Raw genomic sequence first — 25,569 nt, 5'->3', positions numbered from 1 at the left:
TGTTCCCAAATTTATATTGCTTGACGAAATTCAATAAAGAACATTTTGGTGGCTATTGTTCAATGTAGCCAGAACCAGCCATTGTTCTGTATCTTAAATTTCAATGTTGATGTCAAATAAATTAAAAGGACAAATAGTCCAGAGGCTTAGACCAACAAGCCAGACACCCAAGTTCTCTGATGAATGGGTTGGCAACCTGTGAGTAATGGAAATACCATAGGGATATATGTTGAGGCATCAGTCATTCATAACCCTTATCAATGATTTGAATGATTTGTGATATATCCAAGTATAAGTATAAAGGTTGCAGCCAGTACCTGTATGAGTTATGAACAGGGTGCAGAAGAGTTCTAGGGCACATCAATAAGGATAAGTGAACAGGCATGACATAGCAAGTGGGAAATCACATGCAAAAATGTGAGGACATCCACTTTGGTAATATTTAAAATACAGAGCTATTGAAATCTGTTACTGTTCAGAAGCATCAGTATGTCCTTAAATGTCAAAATTAACATGCAATTTCAGCAAGGCAATTCAGGAGGATAAATTGAGTAAATGAGCAAAACATCTCTCTACAACTATAAAGAGCCGGGTGTGTGATTGGACCTGCAATACTGTATGCAGAGGCAGTCTCCTTACTAAGAAAGGATGTACATTTAAATTTCGACTTACAACAGGGTAGCAGGCCCTTCAGCCCATGCCACCCACATACACCAATTAATCAGTTTTTTCTTTTTGAAGGGTGGAAGGAAACTGGAGCACACAAGTCATAGGGAGAACATAGAAACTCTTTACGATAGTGCCGGATTCAAACTCCTGTTGCTGGCGCTGTAATAGCATTCACCGATAGCACCCTAGTTGCAACAGTGGAAAGATTCAGACATTTATCCCTCCCCCACCCCGGGATGAAGAAAAATTTCCAAACGTGGAAGAATGGCTTACCAGACAGAGCTCAATCTCCCTTGGTTTTTGGCAGTTAATCTCATAGAAACAGCTGACTTCTTATTAAGCTTGACAGAGAAAATGCAGGATTGATTTTTCTTCTGGCAAGGATATCATATTCTCAAAGTAAAGGTGATTGAAAAGTCATCATGATATGAATCTTTAAAAATCTCTACCCTGGAAGGCTGTGGTGGCTCAGTCACTGCTCATCTTCATGGCAGGCATTGATAGATCTTTGGATATTAATGAAATTCCAGAAGAGGATGTAACGGCACTGATTTGCCACAGCTTACAAACAAAGAAAGAATAAACTCATTCATTTCTTTCATCACACCGTGAAATTGACTTTCTTTTTTTATTCCTTAGACACAACATTGCATTCTTCAACTCCACAAACACCACCCAGCCAAACTCCTCTGACCTTCTCATTGGCTCTCTGCCACACGGATGATCCTGACAGACACACAGACACTCTCACTCTCCTCTTCCTGCATCTGAGATTCATCACCCATATATTGACAGTTAACACACCTGAACATGCACACTATTACCTCCTTGTGTTGCATTGCTTATGTCATCAGTTGCAGCCAGCACCATTCCCGACACAGGTAAGCATGTGACCGTGACACCTCCCCCCTCTCCCCCCCCCCCCCCCCCCCATCGACCTCAAAGCCTTTCAAGGAGGCGACTGACTGGAACTGTCTCACTACATAACAGTTTGGCCCGACCTCATATGATAGAGCAAGGCAAGCGATGCGCGGTCCGACTGGCAAGGGTACAACTGATTCTGGCTCCAACCCAGAGCATGGATCATCAATATACACCAGGTTCAACCTGCCAATGAAAACTGTGTTAGCTTTTCCATTTCTGTCAATCAGAAAAGTCTTCAGATGGTGTTGTAAAACCTAAAAAGAACCATTGTAAATGGTTTGCAAACTGCATCATGCTGGAGAAACATGAGTACAGCGTTGTAAATCATTCGGCACATACACTGCATGACACCTGCCACGTAGGAGTAGGTTGGAGTAATCTCATGTTTTCCCGAAGATGATCAACATAACTAGCTGGATCAGAGAGCATTTTTTGGACGTGGGTTCACAAACTCGCCTGGCAAGGTTAACATAGTGCCACCTACTAGCTCTGCTGCTGAACATCCAAGATCTGCCTTAACAGCAGTACGAACTCCAAGGAGAACCATGGGCAAACATTCGCTCCACATGGATGCATCACCATCTACTGTTCAAGTTGCCTTCAATTGTCGATGGAAACACTCAATGAGGCTGTTGGCCTGCGGATGATAAGCTGTAGGGCAGATACAGGTAGTGTCAAGAAGATCAGTGAGAACTTGGAACAATGCTGACTCAAACAGAGAGCCTCAATCTATTGTAATAGTGACCGGAGCACTGAAAGATGGAATCCAACAATCCACAAGAGCCCTAGCAACTGTCTCCACAGAGATATCAGCGATAGGATTGGCCTCCTGCCATCTGATAGTCCAACCTTCACACGTGAGCAGATAACTATATCCCCAAGATGGCAAAAGCAGGCCAACCCCAAGTCTAGGTGCATGTGCTGGAAACAGGAATCTGGAACAACAAAATCCCACAGCTTGGATTTTGTGTGTCTGGAGACTTTAGAGCATTAACAAGGCAAACAGGTCCTTGTTCATAATCCAACATCCTGTTTAACATGAGGACAGGTAAAATGTTCCATAATTAGTTTGATTGTTGCTCTTATTCCAGGATACATTAAGATTGTGAAGAGACTCAAAAATCTCCCACCTCATAGCCACTGGCACAAAAGGCCTAGGCCTTCCTGTGGAAAATTTTCAGACTAACTTTTCACCTGATTCATCCAGGGTCACATCTAGAAGATGGAGTCCAGAGTTGATCCGGTGATAACAGATCAGATCAGAATCAGAGTGCTGTGCTCGAGCCATGGAATTGAAACTGATTGAAGTAGTTGTATGTAAGGTGTCAATGACACACGTGGACAAGACATCGGTCATGGCATTCACTTTTCTTCGGATCTGATAAAAACTGTAGGATGAAGTCCCACGTGCCAAATCTCTCTGGGCGAGTAGAGTTGTGTGCTTGCACTAGCAGTATGCGCAAGAGGTCGGTGGTCTGTATAAATGGTGAAAGGATAACATTCAATAAAATGCGGAAATGTTTCACTGCAAGATAGATGGCTAAGAGTACTTTGCCTGAGCAGGTGACAGCTTGGATGAAAAAAAACGCCAGAGGTTCCAATTGCCCACAGACTTTTCCTGCACTGACAGATGCATTTATGGTAAGAGAGATCAAGTCAGTGGGTCTTTTGATGTACAAGCATCATGGCATTTCAAAGTGCAGTCGACACATCGTTGAAAGCACTCATGGCATCATCTCGCAAAGTAAATGGTCTTTTGGACACAGACTTATTGGATCCTTTTAGTAGTTCAGTGATGGGCAATGGAGACGCTGAGATAAAAATTCATCATGCCTAAAAAAAATCACAACTGGCCAAACGTAACAGGTGTAGGAAATTCTCAAATCTCTCGTACTTTCAATTCATCGGACAAAATACCATGTTGCGTAACTCTGACCCAAAGATATAAGATCAGCAGCACCAAAAACGCATTTACTGGGATTGATCACAAGGCCAAACTCATCAAGCCCCTGAAACAATGAGATAAGGTGGTGCTTGTGCTCTTCTTCACCCACACTCGCAACCAGAATATCACCAATGTAAACAAACACAAAGTCGAGTCTGGTGAATACGTGATGTATGAACTGTTGGAATGTCTGAGCTGCGCTCTGTTGACCCAATGGCATTCGCAGAAACTAAAACATGCCAAAAGGGTTAATTACTGCCATCTTCACAACATCAGAGGGCTTAACTGGAATTTGATATGAAGCACGTATTAGATCTATTTTCACAAATACATATTTGCCATGGAGATTTGCTGAAAAGTCTTGTAAATTGAAGATATTGTATCGGCCAGGCATGGTAGATTTGTTCAGGGCACAATAATCACCAGAAGGCCACCAATTCCCAGGAGATTTTTTTGGAACCAAATGCAACGGTGACCCCCAGCAGCTGTCAGATCTGTGGGCTATGCTCAACTCTTGCATGTGGTCAAATTACGATTTTGCGATTTTATGATGGTCTGGAAATACTCTACAAGCCCGAGCTACCACCGGAGGACCCCAAGTGTCTATTTGGTGGGTTACTGTATTTTTAACGTTTTTATGATGAGGTAATTAGGCGAGGGAAACAATTGAGTAAGGCTCGGAAAGGGCAGGAGCCAGGTTGAAGGCTTGTCTGGCGGTTGACGATATTTGAGGGATGGCAAATGTACCTCACTTGCATACAAGAGTTGTGGTCCATGACGCAGCGATTTTTAAAATCCATCAACAAAGAAAAATGTGACAAGAAATCTGCTCCCAAGATGGAATTTGTCACATTTACAACTGTGAAAACCCACCAAAAAGGATTCTGGAGACAGAAATCCAACATGAGTGGCCTCTGGCCATATGTTTGAAATAGGAGAATCATCGCTGAAAGAGCATGACATATTAGGTCCTCTGTGGTTGGAGGGACCACTGAAATCCATGCACCGGAATAGACAAGAAATTGAACACCTGAGAGATGGTCTTTGAGGAAAAGACGGCAGCTAAAATGCATTGGGCTGCAGTTACCTCTACAGCCTGATTGTTTCCTGGCTGCCATTTGTAGAAGTCGCATGGTGGCTGACAGGATCAGGCAGCAGCACCAAATCTCCAATGCTTCCAACAAATACGCTGCCCATTGCTATGTCCTCAAATATCATGATTCCAACCAGGTCGATGGAAGGAATTCCATTGTGTGCCCAAAGCCAGGACCTACATAGTCAGTGCTGCCATTTGCTGTTCTAACTCAGTTATTTTCTATTGATATGGTGTTATCTTCGATCGGTAAGGTGTTGGTGCTTCACAAGGCACAGAAAGCAGTTATTCCAGTTCCATTTGCTCCTGTTGACTTGGGAAAGAAGCCAATCCTTTATCTTCAATGCAGAGGTTGTGGACACAACAAGGTCAGCATGATCCGCCAACTGATCAAAAATGGACATTCAATAGACAGTCACGAGTATTTTTGAACCCCTTTCCAAGTGCCACCTCCTCAACATCTGTGACAGTTGCCTATCGCCTAGGTTGTTATCAGCTAATAATTGGTCAATAAAAATCTCCCTAGATGGCTGAGTACACCGCAAAATAGCCGCCTTAAGCGTGTCGTATGTGGAATTACCATCTGGATCCACTAAGACATCCTCCAGTTCACAGGCAATCTGCTCTGGGAGACGCTCCACAAGTAAATTGTATTTCATCATCTGACTCATCACACTGAGGGTAGAGAAACGCGCTTTGAGGATTGTGAACCATACTTGTGCATTATTAATAAAAGGTGGGGGGGATCTTTAGTTTGATCTCCGCAATTACTCCTGTAAGGGGTTTATCCTCATCACTATCCCATTTAAATTAGAAGGTACAGTGAACTCATAGGGTCACCACTTGTAACAGCACTGATTTACCACAGCTAACAATTAAATAAAGAATAAACTCACTCGTTTCTTTCAGCACACCATGAAGTCGACTTTCTTTTTAAAATTCATTAGACCCAACACTCCATTCTTCAACTCTCAAACACAACCCAGCAAAATTCCTCTGACCTTCTCATTGGCTCATTTGCCACGTGGGTGAACCTGACACTCCCACTCCCCGCCTCCTGCATCTGGAATTCATCACCCGTATACTGATGGTTATTACCCCCGCGCGTCACATTGCTTACATCATCAGAGGCGGCCGGCACTGTTCCCGACTAAGGTAAGTATGCGGCCGTGACAAGGATAGCACTGAAAAATGATGCCAAAGCAAAAGATTTGCCATAATTTTATTCAACATGGAACAGGCAGAAGATGCCCACGGCCATCTCATTCTTGTACTTGTAAATTGTGCACAAGAGAAAACATCTTTTGAATGCTTCAATGATGCTCTTCACAGTGAAGAACATTAAATTAACTGTAAAGGGAATTATGTACTGTTTAAAATTTGGGCTTCGCTCTAGATTATTACCTTCAACATCACAAGCACTTTAACATTATCAGATAAGTGGTGAGATGGAATTTTAATCATTGTCTGTTCACCTTGTACTTTATTCTGTTGAATACAAATAGTCTTGGGGCAGATACTACCATCTATCATCTGTCATTGTGTTTCTGTTGCAATTGTTCTGTTTATGGTTAACTGGTCACTTCAACAGCTAAAACATTCATTTTCTTATTTCCTTCCATTTCAAACTGCTGGGCAATATAAGTAGCTTCGCAAAACAGAAACATGATCCTTATTAATCTGTATAAGAATACTTTTTTTTTATTTTATAATTACTTACATTTGAAATAATCCTCAGGAACATTTGAGGTCCTTATCCGAGGTGCTGAACCAGACCTCATAGTAATGTTCTCGATACTGTCCAAGTAATCATCCATATAAGCAACCTTTGAACAGTTTACTTCTTCCATTCCTAAAAGTGTTAGCAAACCACTGTAAATATAAAACATGAGCAAAAAGAAGCTGGCATACTTGGACAGTGCATGGGAATAAAAAGCACTGCAGGTTGATGACTTTCCATTAGCATTACTCTGACTCTCTCCCCAAGTCCTGCCTGATGGACTGAATGATTCCAGTACTTTTATTTTCTCTCACAACCATGTTGCTTATATACAGTATTACTTTTCCGATTAATTTTAATCAGATGTCAAATGTTGTTCACCAATCCTCTCCACTTGGACCTGTAATGATTGAATCATTCTTCAGAGGAGTGGAAAGAGCAGTGAAGAGCAATAGAAAAACTGAAGAGTAAAGTAAGAAAGTGTCATTTATTTATTATGGGAAATGAATTGTGTGTTATCTGTTCAGAAAAGTTAACCTAAATTAATGTTTTAAAATATGAGCCAACACATTAGGACACAAATTGAAATCAGTGGAAAATAAATACAAAGACCTTTCAAGATAGGCACTTCAGCAAGGAGAAAAATCAATCAATTACCCAACAATGTTTAATTCTATGCAGAATACGAGGGCATTGAATATTGTGGGGCATTTCATTGCACGAGCCATATCTGCAAACATAAATAATGTTTTTTTTTTGCCTGATTTCAGCTGAACTTCATGTACCACATCTGGTTTAACATGCTAACTAAAGTCAGAATGAAAAGCAATTCATGTGGACAACTGCTCTCATCACTCAGACAAGCAGGAGTCTAAATTTATCCATGAAAATTTAAAAAAGTTTCCAAAACATGAAATACTTTTTCTGTATGAATGCAATGATCTAAGGTCATGAATCTTCTTCAAGTGTTTGATTCCACCCTTGACATCTTCTACATCACTTGCACTATGCATTTGCGTTTCATTTCACACTTCCATCATCTCCTCTGTGACTTCCAGTGGCTCACTACCACATGAACACAAAAATACTTGATCCCACCTTCAATGTGCCTGCTTCATTATGCAGAACTAGGACAATCAGTGCTTCCACGTGTTCATCCTTTAGGATGGCTTCCAACAAGTATGGAGCAACTGCCAATTTCCCAACTTGTAGGCTAGCAACAAGATGGCTTGCAGGGTTTGAAAGCAAAATCCCCTTTTCCACTGGCACCGTGTCCCAGCAATTAACTGGGAATTTACTGGGACAGGGTCCAGTGGAACAGGAACATTGTCCAAACGCTGCCATCAAATGATGTCATTTCACACTGGAGATTAATCACCTCCATTCCTACTCATCTTCCCAGTGTTTGTTGATGCCAGTGTGCTGATAAAACTAGTGGAAAAGGGACAGCAGAAAGTCACCCATTTCCAGTTGAAGGTAGAACACTCTGATCCCCGGGGACGAGTTGTGTTCAGTGGAAAAGCAACTAGTGTCTCAGATAAGGGTAACCCAGTGGAAACAACACAAAGTGCTTTCTATCCCGGAACACTGCACAGCCAATTAACTGGGATGCCAGTGGAAAAGGGGCTAAAAATTCATTCAATGGAATCTTGCATCAGGGACTATTGGGTAAATTCTCATCTTTAATGGTGCTGTCCTAGGCCAAACTATAACTTGGAGGCATCTATATTGTTGAAAGTGCCCTGCAATAAATTCAGGAAGTGGAGGAGGTTGCCCTTCAAAACTGTGTCAACATTCAACAATTAGATCTGGTTGATTTGAATCCAAATTCTATTTGACTTTGGCATTAAAATCTAATAAACTTAGCTTTGAAACTTCCAACCAATACATGCTCAATGGCTTTTCATGGCAGGAAGTTCCAGATTCAAGACTTGCAAACTGTCTTCAGGCCAGACCAAGGGGTAGTAGTGGTGGGGGGGGGGGGGGGGAGGGGGGGGGGAGAGTGGAGGTGGGGGGGGGGGGGAAGTGTTGTGGAATGTCAGGAAACTAATTTGAAACACTGTCTGCTTGGACTCTAGTCAAACCCACACGGACAGAGGAACCCACATAGCAGAATATTTAGTTCCAGGGAAGACCCCTAGTGAAATGCAAAGGTTTGAGGAACAAAGTTGCGATTTGATGACTTCGAATTAGGAGTATAGCATGTTGTGAGAAGCACAATGAAAAATTTTAGATATTAGATACAGTACGGTAACAGGATATTTCGGCCCACGAGTCCGTGCTACCCAATTTACACCCAATTAACCTAAATTCCTGGTACATTTTGAATGGGGGAGGAAACTGGAGCCCTCAGGGAAAACCCACGTAGACAAGGGGAGAACATACAGACAGCATAGGATTCGAACCCCTGTCCCAATCACTGACGCTGTAAAGGCATTGCGCTGACTGCTACGTCAACCATGCTGCCCAGATTATTGGTCATTTTTTCATTTGTGTACAGCTCTGGACTCCTACCATGGTCAGATATCACGATAAGATTGACACACTGTTGTAGGTTTCTTTGTTTGAGGCCATCCATCAGCATTGCCACCATTGCGTCCACTTTCTCGAGTGCATTTGCTAGCTTGATATTGAGCAGAAGGAGAAAAATACAATAAATAACAAGGTCAAAATTCTGCTCAGGATTACAAATATTACATTTGCTATTTTTCCCATCTTTTCTGCAGATCAAGAAACATCTTTCTTGGACATACATCACCTGGCACCACAGTACTAGGGCGCCCAGAATGAGCAAGACTATCACACTGTGGGAAACTCTGCCCAAATTTAGTGGTACAGCAATTTAAAAGAATCACTTGTGATATGGACCTATGTTACAGAGCAGTGAGCCCAACATTATATACTCATGTTAAAAGTATCTTAAAAAGTCCACATTACTTTGATTGGAGGAGCATTATTTTGAAGTTCTAGCAAATAAAAATCTAAATCTTTTTGAATTCTGTAGACATTCTTCATCCCAACAATTTCATTTCAGTAAATGCAAGTTGTTTGTTGTGAGATTATCTGCATCTGAATAAGCTAATAAAGAAAGATGTCACCAATCCTGTGATCTGTTATAAATTTAAATGTAAAATTTATATTTATTGGCCCACGAGCCCATGCCACTCAAATTAACCTGCAAAGCACATATGTTTTTGGATGGTGGAAGGAAACCAGAGAACCTGGAGGAAACCATGCAGACATGAGGAGAACATGCAAACTCCTTACAGCCAGTGCCAGAATTGAACCTGCGACAATGGCACTGTAAAACCACTACATGAACTGTGTTATCTTACATCAAAACTATGCCTACAGAAACCAACTTCTTTACTGCATAAAATTTTGGGGTATAGTCCAAGTGTTATGATTACCATGAATTAAAACAAAAAATTTGTAATTGTTCCACTCTGAAGCAGTCAAACAAAACACTGGATGGCAGGCAGTGATGCACAGGCCAACTCTGAACTCAGCTGCTTTTGTACATTCTGTATATCACAACATGGGTTTGCTCTGGCTTTCTCCTACAACAAAGGATGCACTGGTTTAAAAAGTACCCCCAGTTTAGATAGGTGGTAGGTGAATCAAAAGAGTGGGTGGACATGAGAAAATAGGCTTGTGGGGAAATGGGATCGCTCTGAGAGCTGGCATAGATCAAGAAACCAAAACAGTTTCAGTAAAATCCCTGGTATCCGGCACTATGGGGATTGGTAGATGCGGGATAAGTAAATTTGCTTGAGACTGTGTGTTGTGTGGATTGGTGAACTCACCACTGGGGGGGGGGGCGCCAATTTTAGCTTTTGTATTTTTTATCCATTTATTTTCTGCAATATTTTGCTTGTTTCTTGAGGCTGCCAGTTGCTTGAGTTTGGGGATTTTACTGTACTTTACAAAAACTTTCTGTCACAATAATCTGAAGTGTTTTACACTTTGAGTTCAATATGTAACCTGCCTAATGATTTGAAGATTATGCTCCTTTCTGTGCCTTTTCTCCAATGTGGAAATAAGACTATAATTATTTGTTCACTTATCTCCATAATCATCGTCTGCCCAACAATGCTGACCATGGAAATGTTTTAGAACATTTTTTTTGAACAGTATCAATGCATTTAATAGAGGTAACGTGTTGCATTTTTAGCAAACTAAAAGTCATCCCTGAAAAACGTCAGTGTTTAGTCCCATCATACATGTCTGAAAATTGGTACCATTAACTAATTTCATTGATGCATTTAGTTTCTTCATTAACCTGGCCCATTGCCATGAATCACCACCTAAGGACCTAACTCCCGACTCTCCCCCACCACCCCCCTCCAACATCTTCCATACCTGGGATTTGAGTAGTGGGGTCTCAGTCAGACTAGTGAAGAAGTCGGGTTCAATAACATTTCACGGAGATAATTTTGCCTCATCTCAAAGTCTGAGAAGCATTTATTTCAAAAACAGTTTTAAAATATCTGATATGTATAGACTTAAAAAATATTACAATTATGATTAAAAAAAAACAAATTAAAACCACATAATTTAAAACAAATATTTCCATTTTCCCCATTCTCCAGGTCGAGCCAGGTGAACAATTGGAAAGAGATGATTGCCCAGGACTTCCCTATCAGACTCCTTGTGCAGTCAAGCAATGGGATAGTCATGTCATGTGTGACAGCATTTGTCATTCAGGAAGTGTAAGTCCAACTTGCTTGGTAATATCTTTAGGTCAGAGATTTTGAAGCATGTTGGAATATAAGGGTTAATTAATCATAGAAAATATGTAGAATATATGCTTATGTACTATTCAGTTTGTATACATGAATCCAGTACTATGGAACAATTTAATATTTATCTCATGGTGAAGGGAAAGAGTAATGTAAGTAAGGGGCAGCCACAGAATGTAGCAAAGTTGGCTGATTACAGTAGGTTTAGAATTGCCTGCTCCCAAAATACAAAAGAGAGGATATGTATGAAACAATTTAGTAGGAAGGTTAAGGCAAAAGGTTAAGGCAAAAGGACAATGGCCAGACAAGAACAAAGAGAATCCTGACAGAGACTGTCAGAAACAAAGAGAATGGAATAACTCAGTAAGAAGGCAGAAGGAGGTGTTGAGTAGAACAGAAGAACATGGCCAAATGAGAACAAAGAAATAATTAGAAATATCTGGGGTATGAATTGATTTCTGATCAAAACAACAGGATATTCTGGCCTTGAGAATTAAGATGGGAGCTCTACACCCCAGATATATGCAGAGCAGGAAATTACTTGTGATAAATCTTATGCAAGAAATCTAGCAAAGAAAGCCAACTTTTGTTCTGTATGATAAGGTTGAGCTATATAAACTGTAGAGACTGGACAGTAGAGGTCAGTCTTGGGGAATAGCTCTCTGTGCAGGTGACCTATGAACTAATGACTGAACCAGAGCTCTGTTAAGCTTTATTCTTGTGCTGTGTAATAAAATGATTGTTGAACCGAATACCTTCTCCTATCACTTCATTCAACGAGCACGCTGGACTCAGATGACACATAGACTAAATTGAGGGTAGGGTAAAGCCAGAGACGACAAGCACTGTCACAATTTAATTTAAAATTGACTTAAAACTGCTGCACGTTAACATGATGAGCTCCTTTAAAGACTGCAAACTATACAAAAAGGGCTGTGTATTCATCATGGCCATTATCTCTGGTTTGTGAATGAAGCTATCTTTCAGTGCACTGATCTTTAAAACTGGTTTTAAAGAATTGTGTAAACTAATTGAACCTGGGTGTAACATACACTTCAAGTTTATTAAGCATACATTTGTGTTTAACATGATGTCCACTCTACCTTGAGCAACAAAGAGTTGCTGGATGATCTCAGCAGCGTCCATGGGCAGTAATGGTTAGTCAAACAATTCAGGTCACGCCCTTTATCAAGACTAAGATAAAGACCAAACCATTGGGGGTTAGGAAGAGAGAAAGTTAGAGATGGGAGGAAAAATACAAAAAAAAATAAATAGAAACAGAGTAACAGATTGAGGGGGTAGGGTGGGTAGTTTCCTAAAATGGAAAAGAAAATCAGTGTTCATGCAGTTAAATTTAAAGCTTAGGAAGTTAATGGTTGGCTTGAGCTTCCCCAATCATTCCTACAAATACATCTGTTCTTTGTCTCACCCTGATTCCTGATGTGGCCAAACATAAACTTATGGGGCAACTCATGATATTCCTTCCAAGTTCTTCACCTCCCACACTTTCTCTCCTATACACAAGAACCCCTGAACCCTTCCATCAGTTTCTTACCCCCTTTACGTACATAATTCACCTCCCTTCCCACCAGTTTCAATAAAGGGTTCATACCCAAAAGTCAGACTAACATTTCTACCCATGGATGCTGTTCCTCCAGCAGTTTTTTGTCTGCTCAATTTCCAGCAGTTGCAGCTTTTGTGTTTCTCTGCTCAGTCTTTACCTGACAGTTGGTTGATCTGTTTTCAGCAAGGATCAAATGCAAAGTGGAATTACAATCACAAAAGATTTTCCAGTCAACAATGGACAAGATCTTGCAAGGTATAAGCTCCTTTCACACTTGCAAGTGATCCCAGGAATCAAATGCTTATCGGCCTTTAAAGTGGCAGGTGTGAAAGCAAAATCAGATCAATGCTGGCCTCAGGTGATGTCATCTCATGCCTGGGATTGATGGCCTCAACCCCTAGTATAATCCCTGGCATCTGCAGATGTCAGTGTTGCAATCAGGCAAGTGTGTAAGGGGTATTTGCATTATGGGATTGAAATAACCCAAGTTTTTGCATGAGTGCAGGAAGAAAAGATTAAAATGAAGGCAGAAACTTTGCCATGGGAGAGTTGCAGTGGGAGAGAGAGAGAGAGAGGAAATAAACAGCAATAAATAGCAATAGTGGACAATTTTTTAAATAGCGTGGGAAAATTGGTAGTGCTATCAAGCACAATTTATAAAGACCATGGGGAAAGAAGCAATGGCAGACCTGACTTCCCAGAATGCTGTGCAGCAGAGAAACCCCTCTATGAATGCTCCATGTATGCAGCCAGACATACAGCCTTTATCTGCCGCATGGAATTCTGGGAGGGCAGGTCCGTCATCGCTTTTTCCCATGGTCTTTATAAATTGTATGAGATAGCGCTACCAACTTTCCCACACTGTTTAAATTGTATGCAATAGTGCTTCCAACTTTACCACGCAATATAAATTAAGCGCTATAGCGCTACCAACTTTCCCACCGCGTTTAAAGATTCTCCGCTATTACTATTTATTGCTTATACTTCCCCAGAGTCCTTTATAAAGGTTTATATTGGTAGGCACAACAACAACAATAGGAGCTGAAGAAGCATAAAGCTTAATTATGTTATAATTAGGCATGATTAATTTTGTTCAGATATAAGATCATAATATTCACCATTAGAAGGTAGAACAGTCCTTCTAAGTGTGAAAGCGTTCACTGTCCCAGTTAGGAGTGGTCAAGTATGAAAAGCCAAATCCCCATTCCTATCCCGGGACACTGAACAGCCAATTTAGTGGGATGCAAGTGTGAAAGGGGCTATAGACCACTGCATTCGTCACCAGGAGAGCAATTAAAAATTGTCCTTGGTGGGATTGGCAATCTTCCCATTTTAGGAAGCAGCTATTTCCCTTCCCATCCCAGAAACAAAGTAAAACTCTTTACCAGACTGCACAAGATGAATAATGCAGCACGATCCACGAAACTTTCTATAGGATTTCTCCGTAAAGATAATGTTAACTTTGACTATTCAGAATCCTATTTTAATTCATCGTAAGTACTCAAATGTAATTTGTAGATTAATTGTACTATTTAATTTTCAAACTAACAAATTATACTAATTAATTCTCAGGTAAACTGAGAATTAAAGTTTACTTACTTTCTGACTGTTAGGTCCACCTCTGTGTCCTGAAAAATCTGGTTCCTCCAAATAGAGTGCATAGAAATCTGGCCTGCAAAAGAAAATCCACTTTGAAAGAACACAAACTTGATTGGGACAGCAGTGCTCTGTCCTGGAAACTTATTACACATTAACACACACACTCATTTCAATTCAAATATACAGGAATTACACTATCATGCACATTTTTCCAATTATCCTCTGGAAATCTGAAAGCAAACTAGAGATACATGTGCTATTCCTCCAATTTTTAAAAAAAAATTGACAATGCTACTGCACACAGAGAAATCCTAAAGAAATAAAGCCCTTTCAATGTTAGCTAATGATTCACCAAACAAGAATAAATGTGGTTTGGTTAACACATTTATAGATGATTACCTGTCTTCCTTTGGTAAATCCAGCCACTTAAGAATTGTGAAAACTCTTTCTTCAAATGGAATGGATCTTAAAAATAAAGAATTATATTTGGGGAAAAAAGAGTTTGAATGCTTAAATAAATTAACAAAGCAACATTTTTATAGCATCCCCATTTTTTAATAAAAGTTCCCAATGCATTAGAGATAATTTTCAAATTCACCACCTGTCACAGTAGGCCTTATTTAAATGGAGATGGCCTTTTCATCATCAGTTGCAAGTCTGTTGACTCTCACAGCAGCAAGAAGATTATTTTATAAAATCCATTGCTTCATTCTCCAGTCAATGGCAAGCCTCTCCTTGTCAAGCAACAATGCAATGGCCTGAACGATCTCAGTATCTTCAAACCTTAGCTCCAGGTTCAAAATATTTGTAGTTTCAGACCAACTGCCATTGTTTTGGAGTTTTTCTGCCATTCCCATATTTTCAATTGTTTATACAAATCAGGAATTAACTTGTGTGATGGTGGTGTCTTTGAATGATAGGATGTATCCATCCATCTTCCCAACTTGCTCTTCCATCTTCCCAACTTGCTCTTCCATCTCCAATTGCAACTGGCTCCCCTGCTCAACAACATCTTGCTTCAGGTCCATCACCTTTCATCAGAACATCACAGGACATTGTCTAATGCAATGGTTTTCAAACTGCCCCCCTAAACTTATATTTCACCTTAAGCAATTCCTATGCTATAACTGCTCTGTGATTAGTAAGGGATTGATTAAGGTGGTATGTGGGTGGAAAGAAAAAGTTTGAAAACCACTGTTTTAATTGTACCTAATTGACTTGTTATGTGCACGGTTTCATTACTCCAAAGGACATGGGCCAATGACCACTTCTTTTTTTCAACCCAAATTTTTCAGTAACAATTGGATCTAGAGCAGTGATTCTCAAACTTCCTTTCCCACTCACCTTAAGCAATCCCTCACTAATCACAGAGCACTTAGGGCATAGGGATTGTTTAAGGTGGAATGTGAGCTTGGGGAGAGGGGCCTTTTGAAAACCACTGGTGTAATGCCATACCAATATATTAAAATAATTATTTTTAAAGATAGGAATATTTACTAATCATTTTGCTACATACCTGTCAAATAGTTTATAAAAGTCTGGATATGACCCATTTATCTTGGATTCAGATCCCACCCAGAAGAAGGTTCCTGTTTTCAGACCCTGATACTTCGCTGTCAGCCATAACTACAGGAAGAGCAAATTGTTAGCTAATGGAACTGATGAACACAGGCAGATCTAATTCAACATCTAATTCAATGACCTGCTGCAAGTACAGGTGAAGAGTTGGAAGCAAGTCCTGCTTTGCTAGAGACACAGGAGCATGAAGAATTCATGCAGCTAAAGAAGGTAGGCCTCAAGGAGGTGGAATGGGGGAACTAGGATTTGAAGCTGTCTTTACTGTTTTGGAAGGAATGGCCCAACAAATGGAAAATATGTCATTACAGATGTCTTCTCAGATGAATCAGGGATTTATGGACATGAAAGTTAAAATGAATAATATCTGTGAAGAAGTGTCATCTGTAAAGAAAGACATGACTGATGTTAAGATTGATGTTAATAAATGTCTGAAAGCAGTGGATACAGTACAAAATCTTTTTTTTAAATTGAAGAGGCTTTTCATGAATGCAGAGAAAAAATTGAAACAGTGGAGGATTCATTTGTCAGATGGGAGATTCAGAAGAGAGTTGTTGAAGAAGATTGACTCTGGAAAATCAAGGTCGATGGAATAATGTGAAAATAGTAGGACTTCTGAAAGACACTGAGGGTTCAGATATGGTGAAGTTTTTCAAAAAGTTGATTTCATATGTGTTTGGAATTGAATTTTTCCTGGATGGCTTGGAATTGGACAGAGCGCATAGGGCATTGAGGAAGAAACCTTACCCGGGTCTGCCGCCTCAAGCAGTTTTAATTTGGTGTTTGAGATATCAGGACAGAGAGATAATTCTGTGGATTGCTGTCCAGAAAACTTGACAAAATCAAGCTCCAATGATGGTTCAGGGCAGTAGGGTGTTCTTTTATGCTGACCTGAGTCAGGAGATTATCAAGAAGCGTAAGGAATTTAATTCAGCTGAAGAGGTGTTGTGGAGAAAGGGGTATAAGTTTACTTTTCAATACCCTGCTGTGTTGAAAGTTTTCTATGGGAATTATCAATCTTAGTTCTTGTGATCATGATGCCTTAATTTTTGCCAGACGTGTGGGGCTCAGATCGATCCAAGAGGACAGCATCTGATAAGAGGAATGGGAATAGAAAGAAGGGAGAACTGCCACAAAGTCTGCTTGATATTGAGGATCCGGAACAATATTTGGGACAGGAATCAGTGGGATGAATTTAACTGAGATGAATAATTGTTGAGAATATTTGGCTGGGGGGAGGGGGAGTGGATAACTCTGAAGCTTTTGAAAGTCATCTGCCACTAGTGGGTCTATCCACACCCAGTTAATCAGGGAATTACTACATTGGTGTAGTTCTTGGGGAATTTTCTTTTGAATTTTTTTTTGTAGGGTCTTTTTTGTATTTTATTTAAGGAAGTTTTTTTTAATTTGTTTAAACAAGGGGAGCCTTTTTTATTTAATTGTTAACTGTGGGTCGTAGATTTTTTTTAAAGTATGACTAATTTGAATTTTGCGACTTCTAATGTATTGGGTTTCAATAATCTGATCAAGTGTAAGTGTGTATTAGCTTATATTAAAAAGATGAAAGTTGATATTGCTTTTTTACAAGAAGCACATTTAACTGAAAAAGAACGTTTAAAATTGAAAAGAAATTGGTTAGGTCATGTAGTTGCTTCTTCTTTTAATTCTAAGGCACGAGGAGTGGCAATTCTAGTTCATAAGAAGATACCGTTTGAATTGGAATCATTTTCTGAAACAGCTGGTAGAGTTTTAATGGTGACTTGTAAGATTTTTGCAGAATCGTGAATGTTTATGCACCCAATGTAGATGACGAACAATTTATATCTGAGGCTTTTTTAACATTAAACCAGGATAATGAAAATATTTTAATTGGAGGGGATTTTAATTGTGTTTTGGATCTGTTAATGTATAAATCTCTGAAAAATATCAGGAAATCTAAGATGGCTGCACAAATGGTATCTTTGATGAAAGATTTGAATTTGGTTGAAATTTGGAGAAGATTAAATCCAACAGAAAAAGATATTTCTTTTTATTCATCCAGACATGATTCATTTTCTCGAATAGATTTGTTTTTAGTATTGGCATATCTCCAAGCTCAAATTGTTCAGGCTGAATATAAGAGTAGGATTGTGTCTGATCATTCTACATTATTTATATCTTGTGTTGGTTCTGAGGTTACACAATCAACTTATTGGTGGAGATTTAATGCAATGTTATTGAAAAAAAAACCTAGTTTATTAGCTATATTAAGGAACAAATTGCTTCTTTTTTTTAAATTTTTTATTTTTTACACAATAAACCATATTGATCAAAATACATACAGACATTTTTCTCTTGAATATATAGTGTCATTTTCTCTCCTTTTCCCCCCTCCCTTCCCTCCCTCTCCCCCTTCCCATTTATTCAAAGTTCAATCTATAAGATACATTAAATCCATTAAACAATGTTGTCACTTAATAAAATAAACAAGAATTTTTTATCTTTTAATTTGATATACTGAGACAGTTCATTTTGTTGTCTTCTCCTTCTGTCATTTTAGGTGGTGGAGGTTCATGGTAGGATTTCTCTATTGTATTTCATGTATGGTTCCCATATTTGTTTGAATATTGTGATGTTATTTCTTAAATTATATGTTATTTTTCTAATGGAATACATTTATTTATTTCTATGTACCATTGTTGTATTCTCAAGTTGTCTTCTAATTTCCAGGTTGACATAATACATTTTTTTGCTACAGCTAGGGCTATCATAATGAATCCATCCAAATCAAGTCCAAATTCTTTATTTCTTATATTACTTAGAAGGAAGATCTCTGGGTTTTTTGGTATATTATTTTTTGTGATTTTATTTAATATCTGGTTTAGATCTTCCCAAAATTTTTTCACTTTCTCTCATGTCCAAATTGCATGTTTTGTTGTTCCCATTTCCTTTTTACAGCGAAAACATCTGTCTTATACTGTTGGGTCCCATTTATTTAACTTTTGGGGTGTGATGTATAGCCTGTGTAACCAATTATATTGTATCATGCGTAACCTCGTGTTTATTGTATTTCTCATGGTTCCAGAGCATAGCTTTTCCCACGTTTCATTCTTTATCTTTATGTTTAGATCTTGTTCCCATTTTTGTTTAGGTTTACAGTTTGTTTCCTCGTTCTCCTTTTCTTGCAGTTTGATGTACATGTTTGTTATAATTTTTTAAATTATCATTGTGTCTGTAATCACATATTCAAAATTGCTTCCTTCTGGTAACCTCAGACTGCTTCCCAATTTGTCCTTCAAGTAGGTTTTCAGTTGGTGGTATGCAAACCTTGTATCGTGAGTTATATTATATTTGTCCTTCATTTGTTCAAAAGATAATCATTTATTTCCCGAAAAACAATTTTCTATTCTTTTGATCCCTTTTCTCTTCCATTCTCTGAAGGAAAGGTTATCCATTGTGAAAGTGATTAGTTGATTTTGTGTCAATATTAATGTTGGTAGTTGATAATTTATTTTATTCCTTTCTACGTGAATCTTCTTCCAAATGTTGAGCAGATGGTGTAATACTGGTGAATTCCTACGTTGCACCAATTTTTCATCTCACTTATAGAGTATATGCTCAGGTATCTTCTCCCCTATTTTATCTAGCTCTAATCTGGTCCAATCTGGTTTTTCCTTTGTTTGATAAAAATCTGATAGGTATCTTAATTGTGCTGCTCTATAATAATTCTTAAAGTTTTGTAGTTGTAAGCCTCGTTGTTTGTACCATTCTGTTAATTTATCTAGAGCTATCCTCGGTTTCCCCCCTTTCCATAAGAATTTCTTTATTATTTTCTTTAGCTCCTTGAAGAATTTCTCTGTTAGGTGAATTGGTAATGATTGAAATAGGTACTGTATCCTTGGGAAGAAGTTCATTTTAATACAGTTTATCCTTCCTATCAGTGTTAGTGGTAAGTCTTTCTAGTGCTCTAAGTCGTCTTGTAATTTTTTCATTAATGGCTGATAATTTAGTTTATATAGATGGCCGAGATTATTATTTAGTTGTATACCTAGGTATCGAATTGCTTGTGTTTGCCATCTAAATAGTGATTCTTCCTTAAACTTTGTGAAATCCGCATTATTCATTGGCATTGCCTCACTTTTATTTGCGTTGATCTTGTACCCCGATACTTCTCCATATTCCTTCAATTTCTTATGTAATTCTTTTATTGATATTTCTGGTTCTGTTAAGTATATTATAACATCATCTGCAACTAGACTGATTTTATATTCCTTCTCTTTTATTTTTATCCCTTGTATTTTATTTTCTGTTCTTATCAGTTCTGCTAGTGGTTCTATAGCTAACGCGAACAGTGAGGGAGATAGTGGACATCCCTGCCTTGTTGATCTGCTTAATTTAAATTGTTTTGATATATATCCATTTACTGTCACTTTCGCCAATGGTCCCTTATATAATGCTTTAATCCAATTAATATATTTCTCTGGTAAGTTGAATGTTTGTAGTACTTTGAATAAATAATTCCATTCTACTCTGTCAAAGGCTTTCTCTGCATCTAAAGCAACCGCTACTGTTGGAGTTTCCTTGTACTGCATGGATTAAGTTAATGAATTTACAGATATTGTCCATTGTTCATCTTTTTTTAATAAATCCAGTTTGGTCTAGTTTTACTATTTTTGGTACACAGTCGGCCAATCTGTTTGCTAATAGTTTAGCTATCATCTTATAATCTGTGTTAAGTAGAGATATTGGTCTATACGATGCTGGTGTTAGTGGATCTTTCCCCATCTTTGGTATTACTGCAATTATTGCTGTTTTGCATGAATCTGGTATGTTTTGTGTTTTTTCAATCTGGTTCATTACTTCCAGGAGAGGTGGAATTAATAAGTCTTTGAATGTTTTATAGAATTCTATTGGGAATCCATCCTCTCCCGGTGTTTTATTGTTCAGTAGTTTTTTTTAATATCTCCTGTATTTCTTCTATTTCAAATGGTTTTATTCATTTGTTTTGCTCCTCTTCTTGCAATTTTGGTAGTTCAATTTTAGCTTGAAACTCATCTATTTTGTCTTCTTTCCCTTCATTCTCAGTTCGATATAAATGCTCGTAGAATTCCTTGAAGTTTTCATTAATCTCCATTGGGTTATATGTAATTTGTTTGTCCTTTTTCCTTGATGCCAATACCGTTCTTTTAGTTTGTTCTGTCTTAAGCTGCCAAGCTAGTATTTTGTGCATTTTTTCTCCTAGCTCATAATACTTCTGTTTTGTCTTCATCATGTTCTTCTCCACCTTATGTTTGTAGTGTTTCATATTTTATTTTTTGTCTGTCAATTCTCTACTTTTAGTTGTATCTTCCTTTATTGCTAATTCTTTTTCTGTATTTCTTATTTCCCTTTCCAACTGTTCTATTTCTCGATTGTAGTCCTTTTTCATCTTAGTTACATAACTTATTATCTATCCTCTGATGAATGCTTTCATTGCGTCCCATAGTATAAATTTATTTTTCACTGATTCCGTATTGATTTCAAAGTACATTTTAATTTTTCGCTCAATGAATTCTCTAAAATCCTGTCTTTTAAGTAGCATGGAGTTTAATCTCCATCTATACATTCTTGGTGGGATGTCCTCTAGCTCTATTGCCAATAACAGGGGTAAGAGATCTGATAACAATCTAGCTTTATATTCCGTTTTCTTAACTCTTCCTTGAATGTGGGCTGATAACAGGCATAGGTCTATCCTTGAGTATGTTTTATGTCTACTCGAATAATATGAATATTCCTTTTCCTTTGGGTGTTGTTTCCTCCATATATCCAAAAGTTGCATTTCCTGCATCGATTTAATTATAAATTTGATTACTTTGTTCTTTCTGTTAGTCTTTATTCCAGTTTTATCCATGCTTGAGTCCAAATTAAGGTTAAAATCCCTTCCTCTTGGTATAGTCCCTTGCGTATCTGCGATCTTCAAAAAGATATCTTGCATAAATTTTTGATCTTCTTCATTAGGTGCGTATACATTGAGTAAATTCCAAAATTTTGAATATATCTGACATTTTATCATTACATACCTCCCTACTGGATCTGTTATTTCCTCTTCTATTTTGATTGGTACATTTTTATTGATTAATATAGCTACTCCTCTGGCTTTTGAATGATATGATGCTGCTGTTACATGTCCTATCCAATCTCTCTTTAATTTCTTGTGTTCCATTTCAGTTAAATGTGTTTCTTGAACAAACGCTATATCAATTTTTTCTTTCTTCAGTAAATTTAACAGCTTCTTCCTTTTGATTTGGTTATGTATTCCATTAATATTTAAAGTCATATAGTTCAACATGGCCATTTCATACTTTGTTTATCTTTCCTTTCCACTTCCTCATCACCACCTTCCCTTCTTATCCATTTCTGTTTTCTTTTTTTAAACAAATTGTAAGACAACATTTCTAAAACATAAAATATTTCCACTATTCCCATATCTAAAATTCCTTTAACCCCAATAGTCCCTCCCCTCTCTGAATTGCCCTTTGTCCCTTGTTGGGCAACCATATCTCCCCTCTTCATTTGGATTTGCAAACCCGCTCGCAAGCGTCAACTGATTTCGCAGTGACTGTTATTCTTCCCCACCCAGCCCCCCCAGAAAAGATTTTAATCTTCATATATAACAAAGCTCAGTCTCTTAATTCCCTCCTTACTTCCTTTCTTCCCTTTCTTTCTCTTCTTAGTTCTTAAACTTATACTTTATTCTTCTTCTTCATATATAGTTTGTTGTCATTTTTGTTCTTGTTATATCTCTTCATCTCTCTGTCTGTTTTGTAGGTGTTCTGCAAATTTTCGTGCTTTTTCCGGATCCGAGAACAGTTGCTTTGCTGCCCCGGGATAACTATTTTAAGCACTGCTGGATATTTTAACATAAATTTATAACTTTTTTTCCATAGGGTCGTTTTTGCTGCATTAAACTCCTTCCTCTTCTTCAGGAGTTCAAAACTTATATCTGGATTGAAAAAAAATTTTTGACCTTTGTATTCCAGTGGCATTTTGTCTTCTCTTATTTTTTCCATTGCTTTCTCCAATATATTTTCTCTTGTCATATAACTTAGGAATTTTACTAGAATGGATCTTGGTTTTTTGTTGTGGTTGTGGTTTAGGGGCTAATGTGCCCTTTCTATTTCCATTTCTTCCTGTAATTCTGGCATTCCTAGGACTCTGGGGATCCATTCTTTTATAAATACTTTCATATTTTTGCCTTCTTCATCTTCCTTAAGGCCCATTATCTTTATATTGTTTCTCCTATTATGGTTTTCCATTATATCTATCTTCTGAGTTAACAGCTCCTGTGTTTCTTTAACTTTTTTTTATCAGATTCTTCTAATTTCTTTTTTAAGTCATCTACCTCCATTTCTATGGCTGTTTCTCATTCTTCCACCTTGTCTACTCTTTTTCCTATTTCTGTCATGACCATCTCTAATCTATTCACTTTTTCTTCTGTACCTTTTATTCTTTGTTTTATTTCATTGAATTCTTGTGTCAACCATTCTTTTAATGTTTCCATATATTCTTTAAATTTTTTTTATCCATGTACTGTCCCTTCCCTTCATCTTCCATTTCTCTGTGTAGAGTTTGATTTTCTCCTTCCTCTTCTTCTGAGTCCACTCCAGGATCTGTGTCCTTTACTTCTGTCTCTTCTGATCTTCTTGTTGGGTTGTTTATTTTATTTTGTTGGGTATTTTTGTTTTTATTATTTTTATTAAAGGTGTCTTGGTGTTGGTCTTCTTCCTCTGGGTTGGTCATCTGTTGTTTCTCTGATTTCCTTTTTTTATTCTCTTCCTTCTTGTTCCCATTCTTTTCTATGTTTTCCTGTTGGGAGTCTTGCTGTCATGTTATACTTGTCTGTTTCAGCTGTGGAGATCGACTCCTCAGCTGGTCTCCCCTCCCGTAAGTGTTGTTTTTGTCTTGTGCATCGCATACTTTTGTTTGGCTCCGTGAGCCATATTTGTAGTCCTGAGTTCGGGGTTTCCACTGACCTCAGGGAGCGGGCTTCTCTCTCCATGGTGGGCTTCCTCATACAGGTAAGGCCTTCACATTTCTCTTCTGACATCTTTCCTTCTTCTTTTCTTCCCATTGTTTTTTATTTTTTTTCTTTGCTGCCATTTTCTCCACACTTTTATTTTTAATTTGTTATGGTTTCTGTGTTTGTAGCTTTGTTTTTCTTTACTTTTTTTAAACTTTTCTGGAGAGGGCTGGTATTTTCTTACCGGTTTCTACTCCATCACGTGACTTCCTCTTTTTTAAGTATGAATATTAATTCAGTACAGAGTAATTTTATTTTGTGGGATGCTTTGAAAGCATATTTAAGGGGTCAAATTATTAGCTATTCAGCAAAAGTTAAAAATATTTGGCAGAAAGTTTGACATTGGAGAAACAGATAACTGAGTTGGAAAAAGAATTTCAGAAGAATACTACTGAAGATAAAAAAAAGCAGCATTGACTAAGTTGAAACTTTGTTATAATACATTGCAAACATATCAATATGACTGGTTAATTCAAAGATCTAAATGGCATTATTATGAATTAGAAGATAGAGCTCATAAGGTATTAGCTTGGCAATTGAAAACTGAACAAGCTTCGAGAACTATTAATGCTGTTAAAAAGAACTCAATAGTTATTTATAAAGCTCAGGAAATTAATTATCAATTTCATTCATTTTATTAGAAATTATATACTTCTGAGGGGGTTCAGGATAATGGTTCTATTAAATCTTTCTTATCTGCTTTGGATTTGCCAGTCTTAGGAGAAGATGAAGTGGAAGAACTGGAGTCTCCATTTACAGATTTTGAAATTAAGGAAGCTATACAGGAGATGCCAAATGGGAAATCTCCTGGAGACTATGGATTTGATGGTCTGAGAAAATTAAATATTTAGGGATAATTGTTGATTATCAGTCTTTATATTGTTACAGAGTTCTGTGATGTGTATTGCCTTATGTGTTGTGTGGTTTCATGTTAAAAATGACAGTTTGCCTTAGAGAGCCAAGGTAGTGGACTGCTGAGAGAGTGGGAGACAGACTAAGCATGTGCAGAAAAATGATCTAAAAATTTCTGGACTTGGACAATAAACCACCACTGGGGGTGCTGTGGAGTGGAAGAAGGCCCAAAAACATGGTCTGGATGACAGTTTAGAATGTTGGGATTTCAAAAAGGATGAACATTCCAAAGGGAGCCAGAAGGATCCGGACCAAGTCAGTTGGTTCCTCTCTCTGAAAGCAACACAAGACAACTTCAAATTTTGTGCTCTCCCTCTCTCTCTCTCTCTCAAAGATATTTTGGCTTCATTTTACCAAACAAACTGAATTTTGTTTATGATCTTTGTTTCGGTTGAGATCAAAGTTTTGTGAGTCTTGTGTGTTTTGTGTTTGTTTTGTGTCTATAAGTTTGTCTGGGGCTGGTTGGAAGTATAGACTTTGATTACATATGCTATATTTAAGCTGGGGAATTTATTAGTTTTACACTGTTATACAGATTTGCATAGTAAACAGTGGGCATTATTATAAAAGGGGGGATTTTGAATTAAAGTTTGAAGGTGAATTTTTTGTTACCAAAATAATTGTTCATCTTTACCCCTGTGTGATATGCCTTCTTTGTGGTTGCTGGTTTGATCTTGTAACAATATAAATTAAATTATGTACCATTATTGAAAAAGATTAAAGTGGATTTGAATAAATGGAAAGATCTTCCATTAACATTAATAGGCCGGGTAAATTGTATTAAGATG

At 37.9% G+C, this 25,569-nt stretch overlaps 1 protein-coding gene across 2 annotated transcripts in view; it reads right to left on the bottom strand.

Moving 5' to 3' along the window:
* Positions 1–25,569, bottom strand: part of LOC138736879 (venom phosphodiesterase 2-like) — a 161,560-nt gene that overhangs the window by 39,493 nt on the left and 96,498 nt on the right. For both annotated transcript variants that reach the window (XM_069887028.1, XM_069887029.1), the window contains exons 8-12: positions 15,773–15,882; positions 14,656–14,721; positions 14,257–14,329; positions 8,866–8,974; positions 6,352–6,483 (exon numbers count right to left, since the gene is read on the bottom strand). In XM_069887028.1, the coding sequence (XP_069743129.1) occupies positions 6,352–6,483; positions 8,866–8,974; positions 14,257–14,329; positions 14,656–14,721; positions 15,773–15,882 (490 nt within the window). The remainder of the gene's footprint in view (positions 1–6,351; positions 6,484–8,865; positions 8,975–14,256; positions 14,330–14,655; positions 14,722–15,772; positions 15,883–25,569) is intronic.

The sequence above is a fragment of the Narcine bancroftii genome, chromosome 6, assembly GCF_036971445.1.
Source record: "Narcine bancroftii isolate sNarBan1 chromosome 6, sNarBan1.hap1, whole genome shotgun sequence".
Taxonomy (NCBI): Eukaryota; Metazoa; Chordata; class Chondrichthyes; order Torpediniformes; family Narcinidae; genus Narcine; species Narcine bancroftii.
Note: the sequence above shows the minus strand (reverse complement) of the source record. Positions and strands in the feature narration are given on the sequence as shown.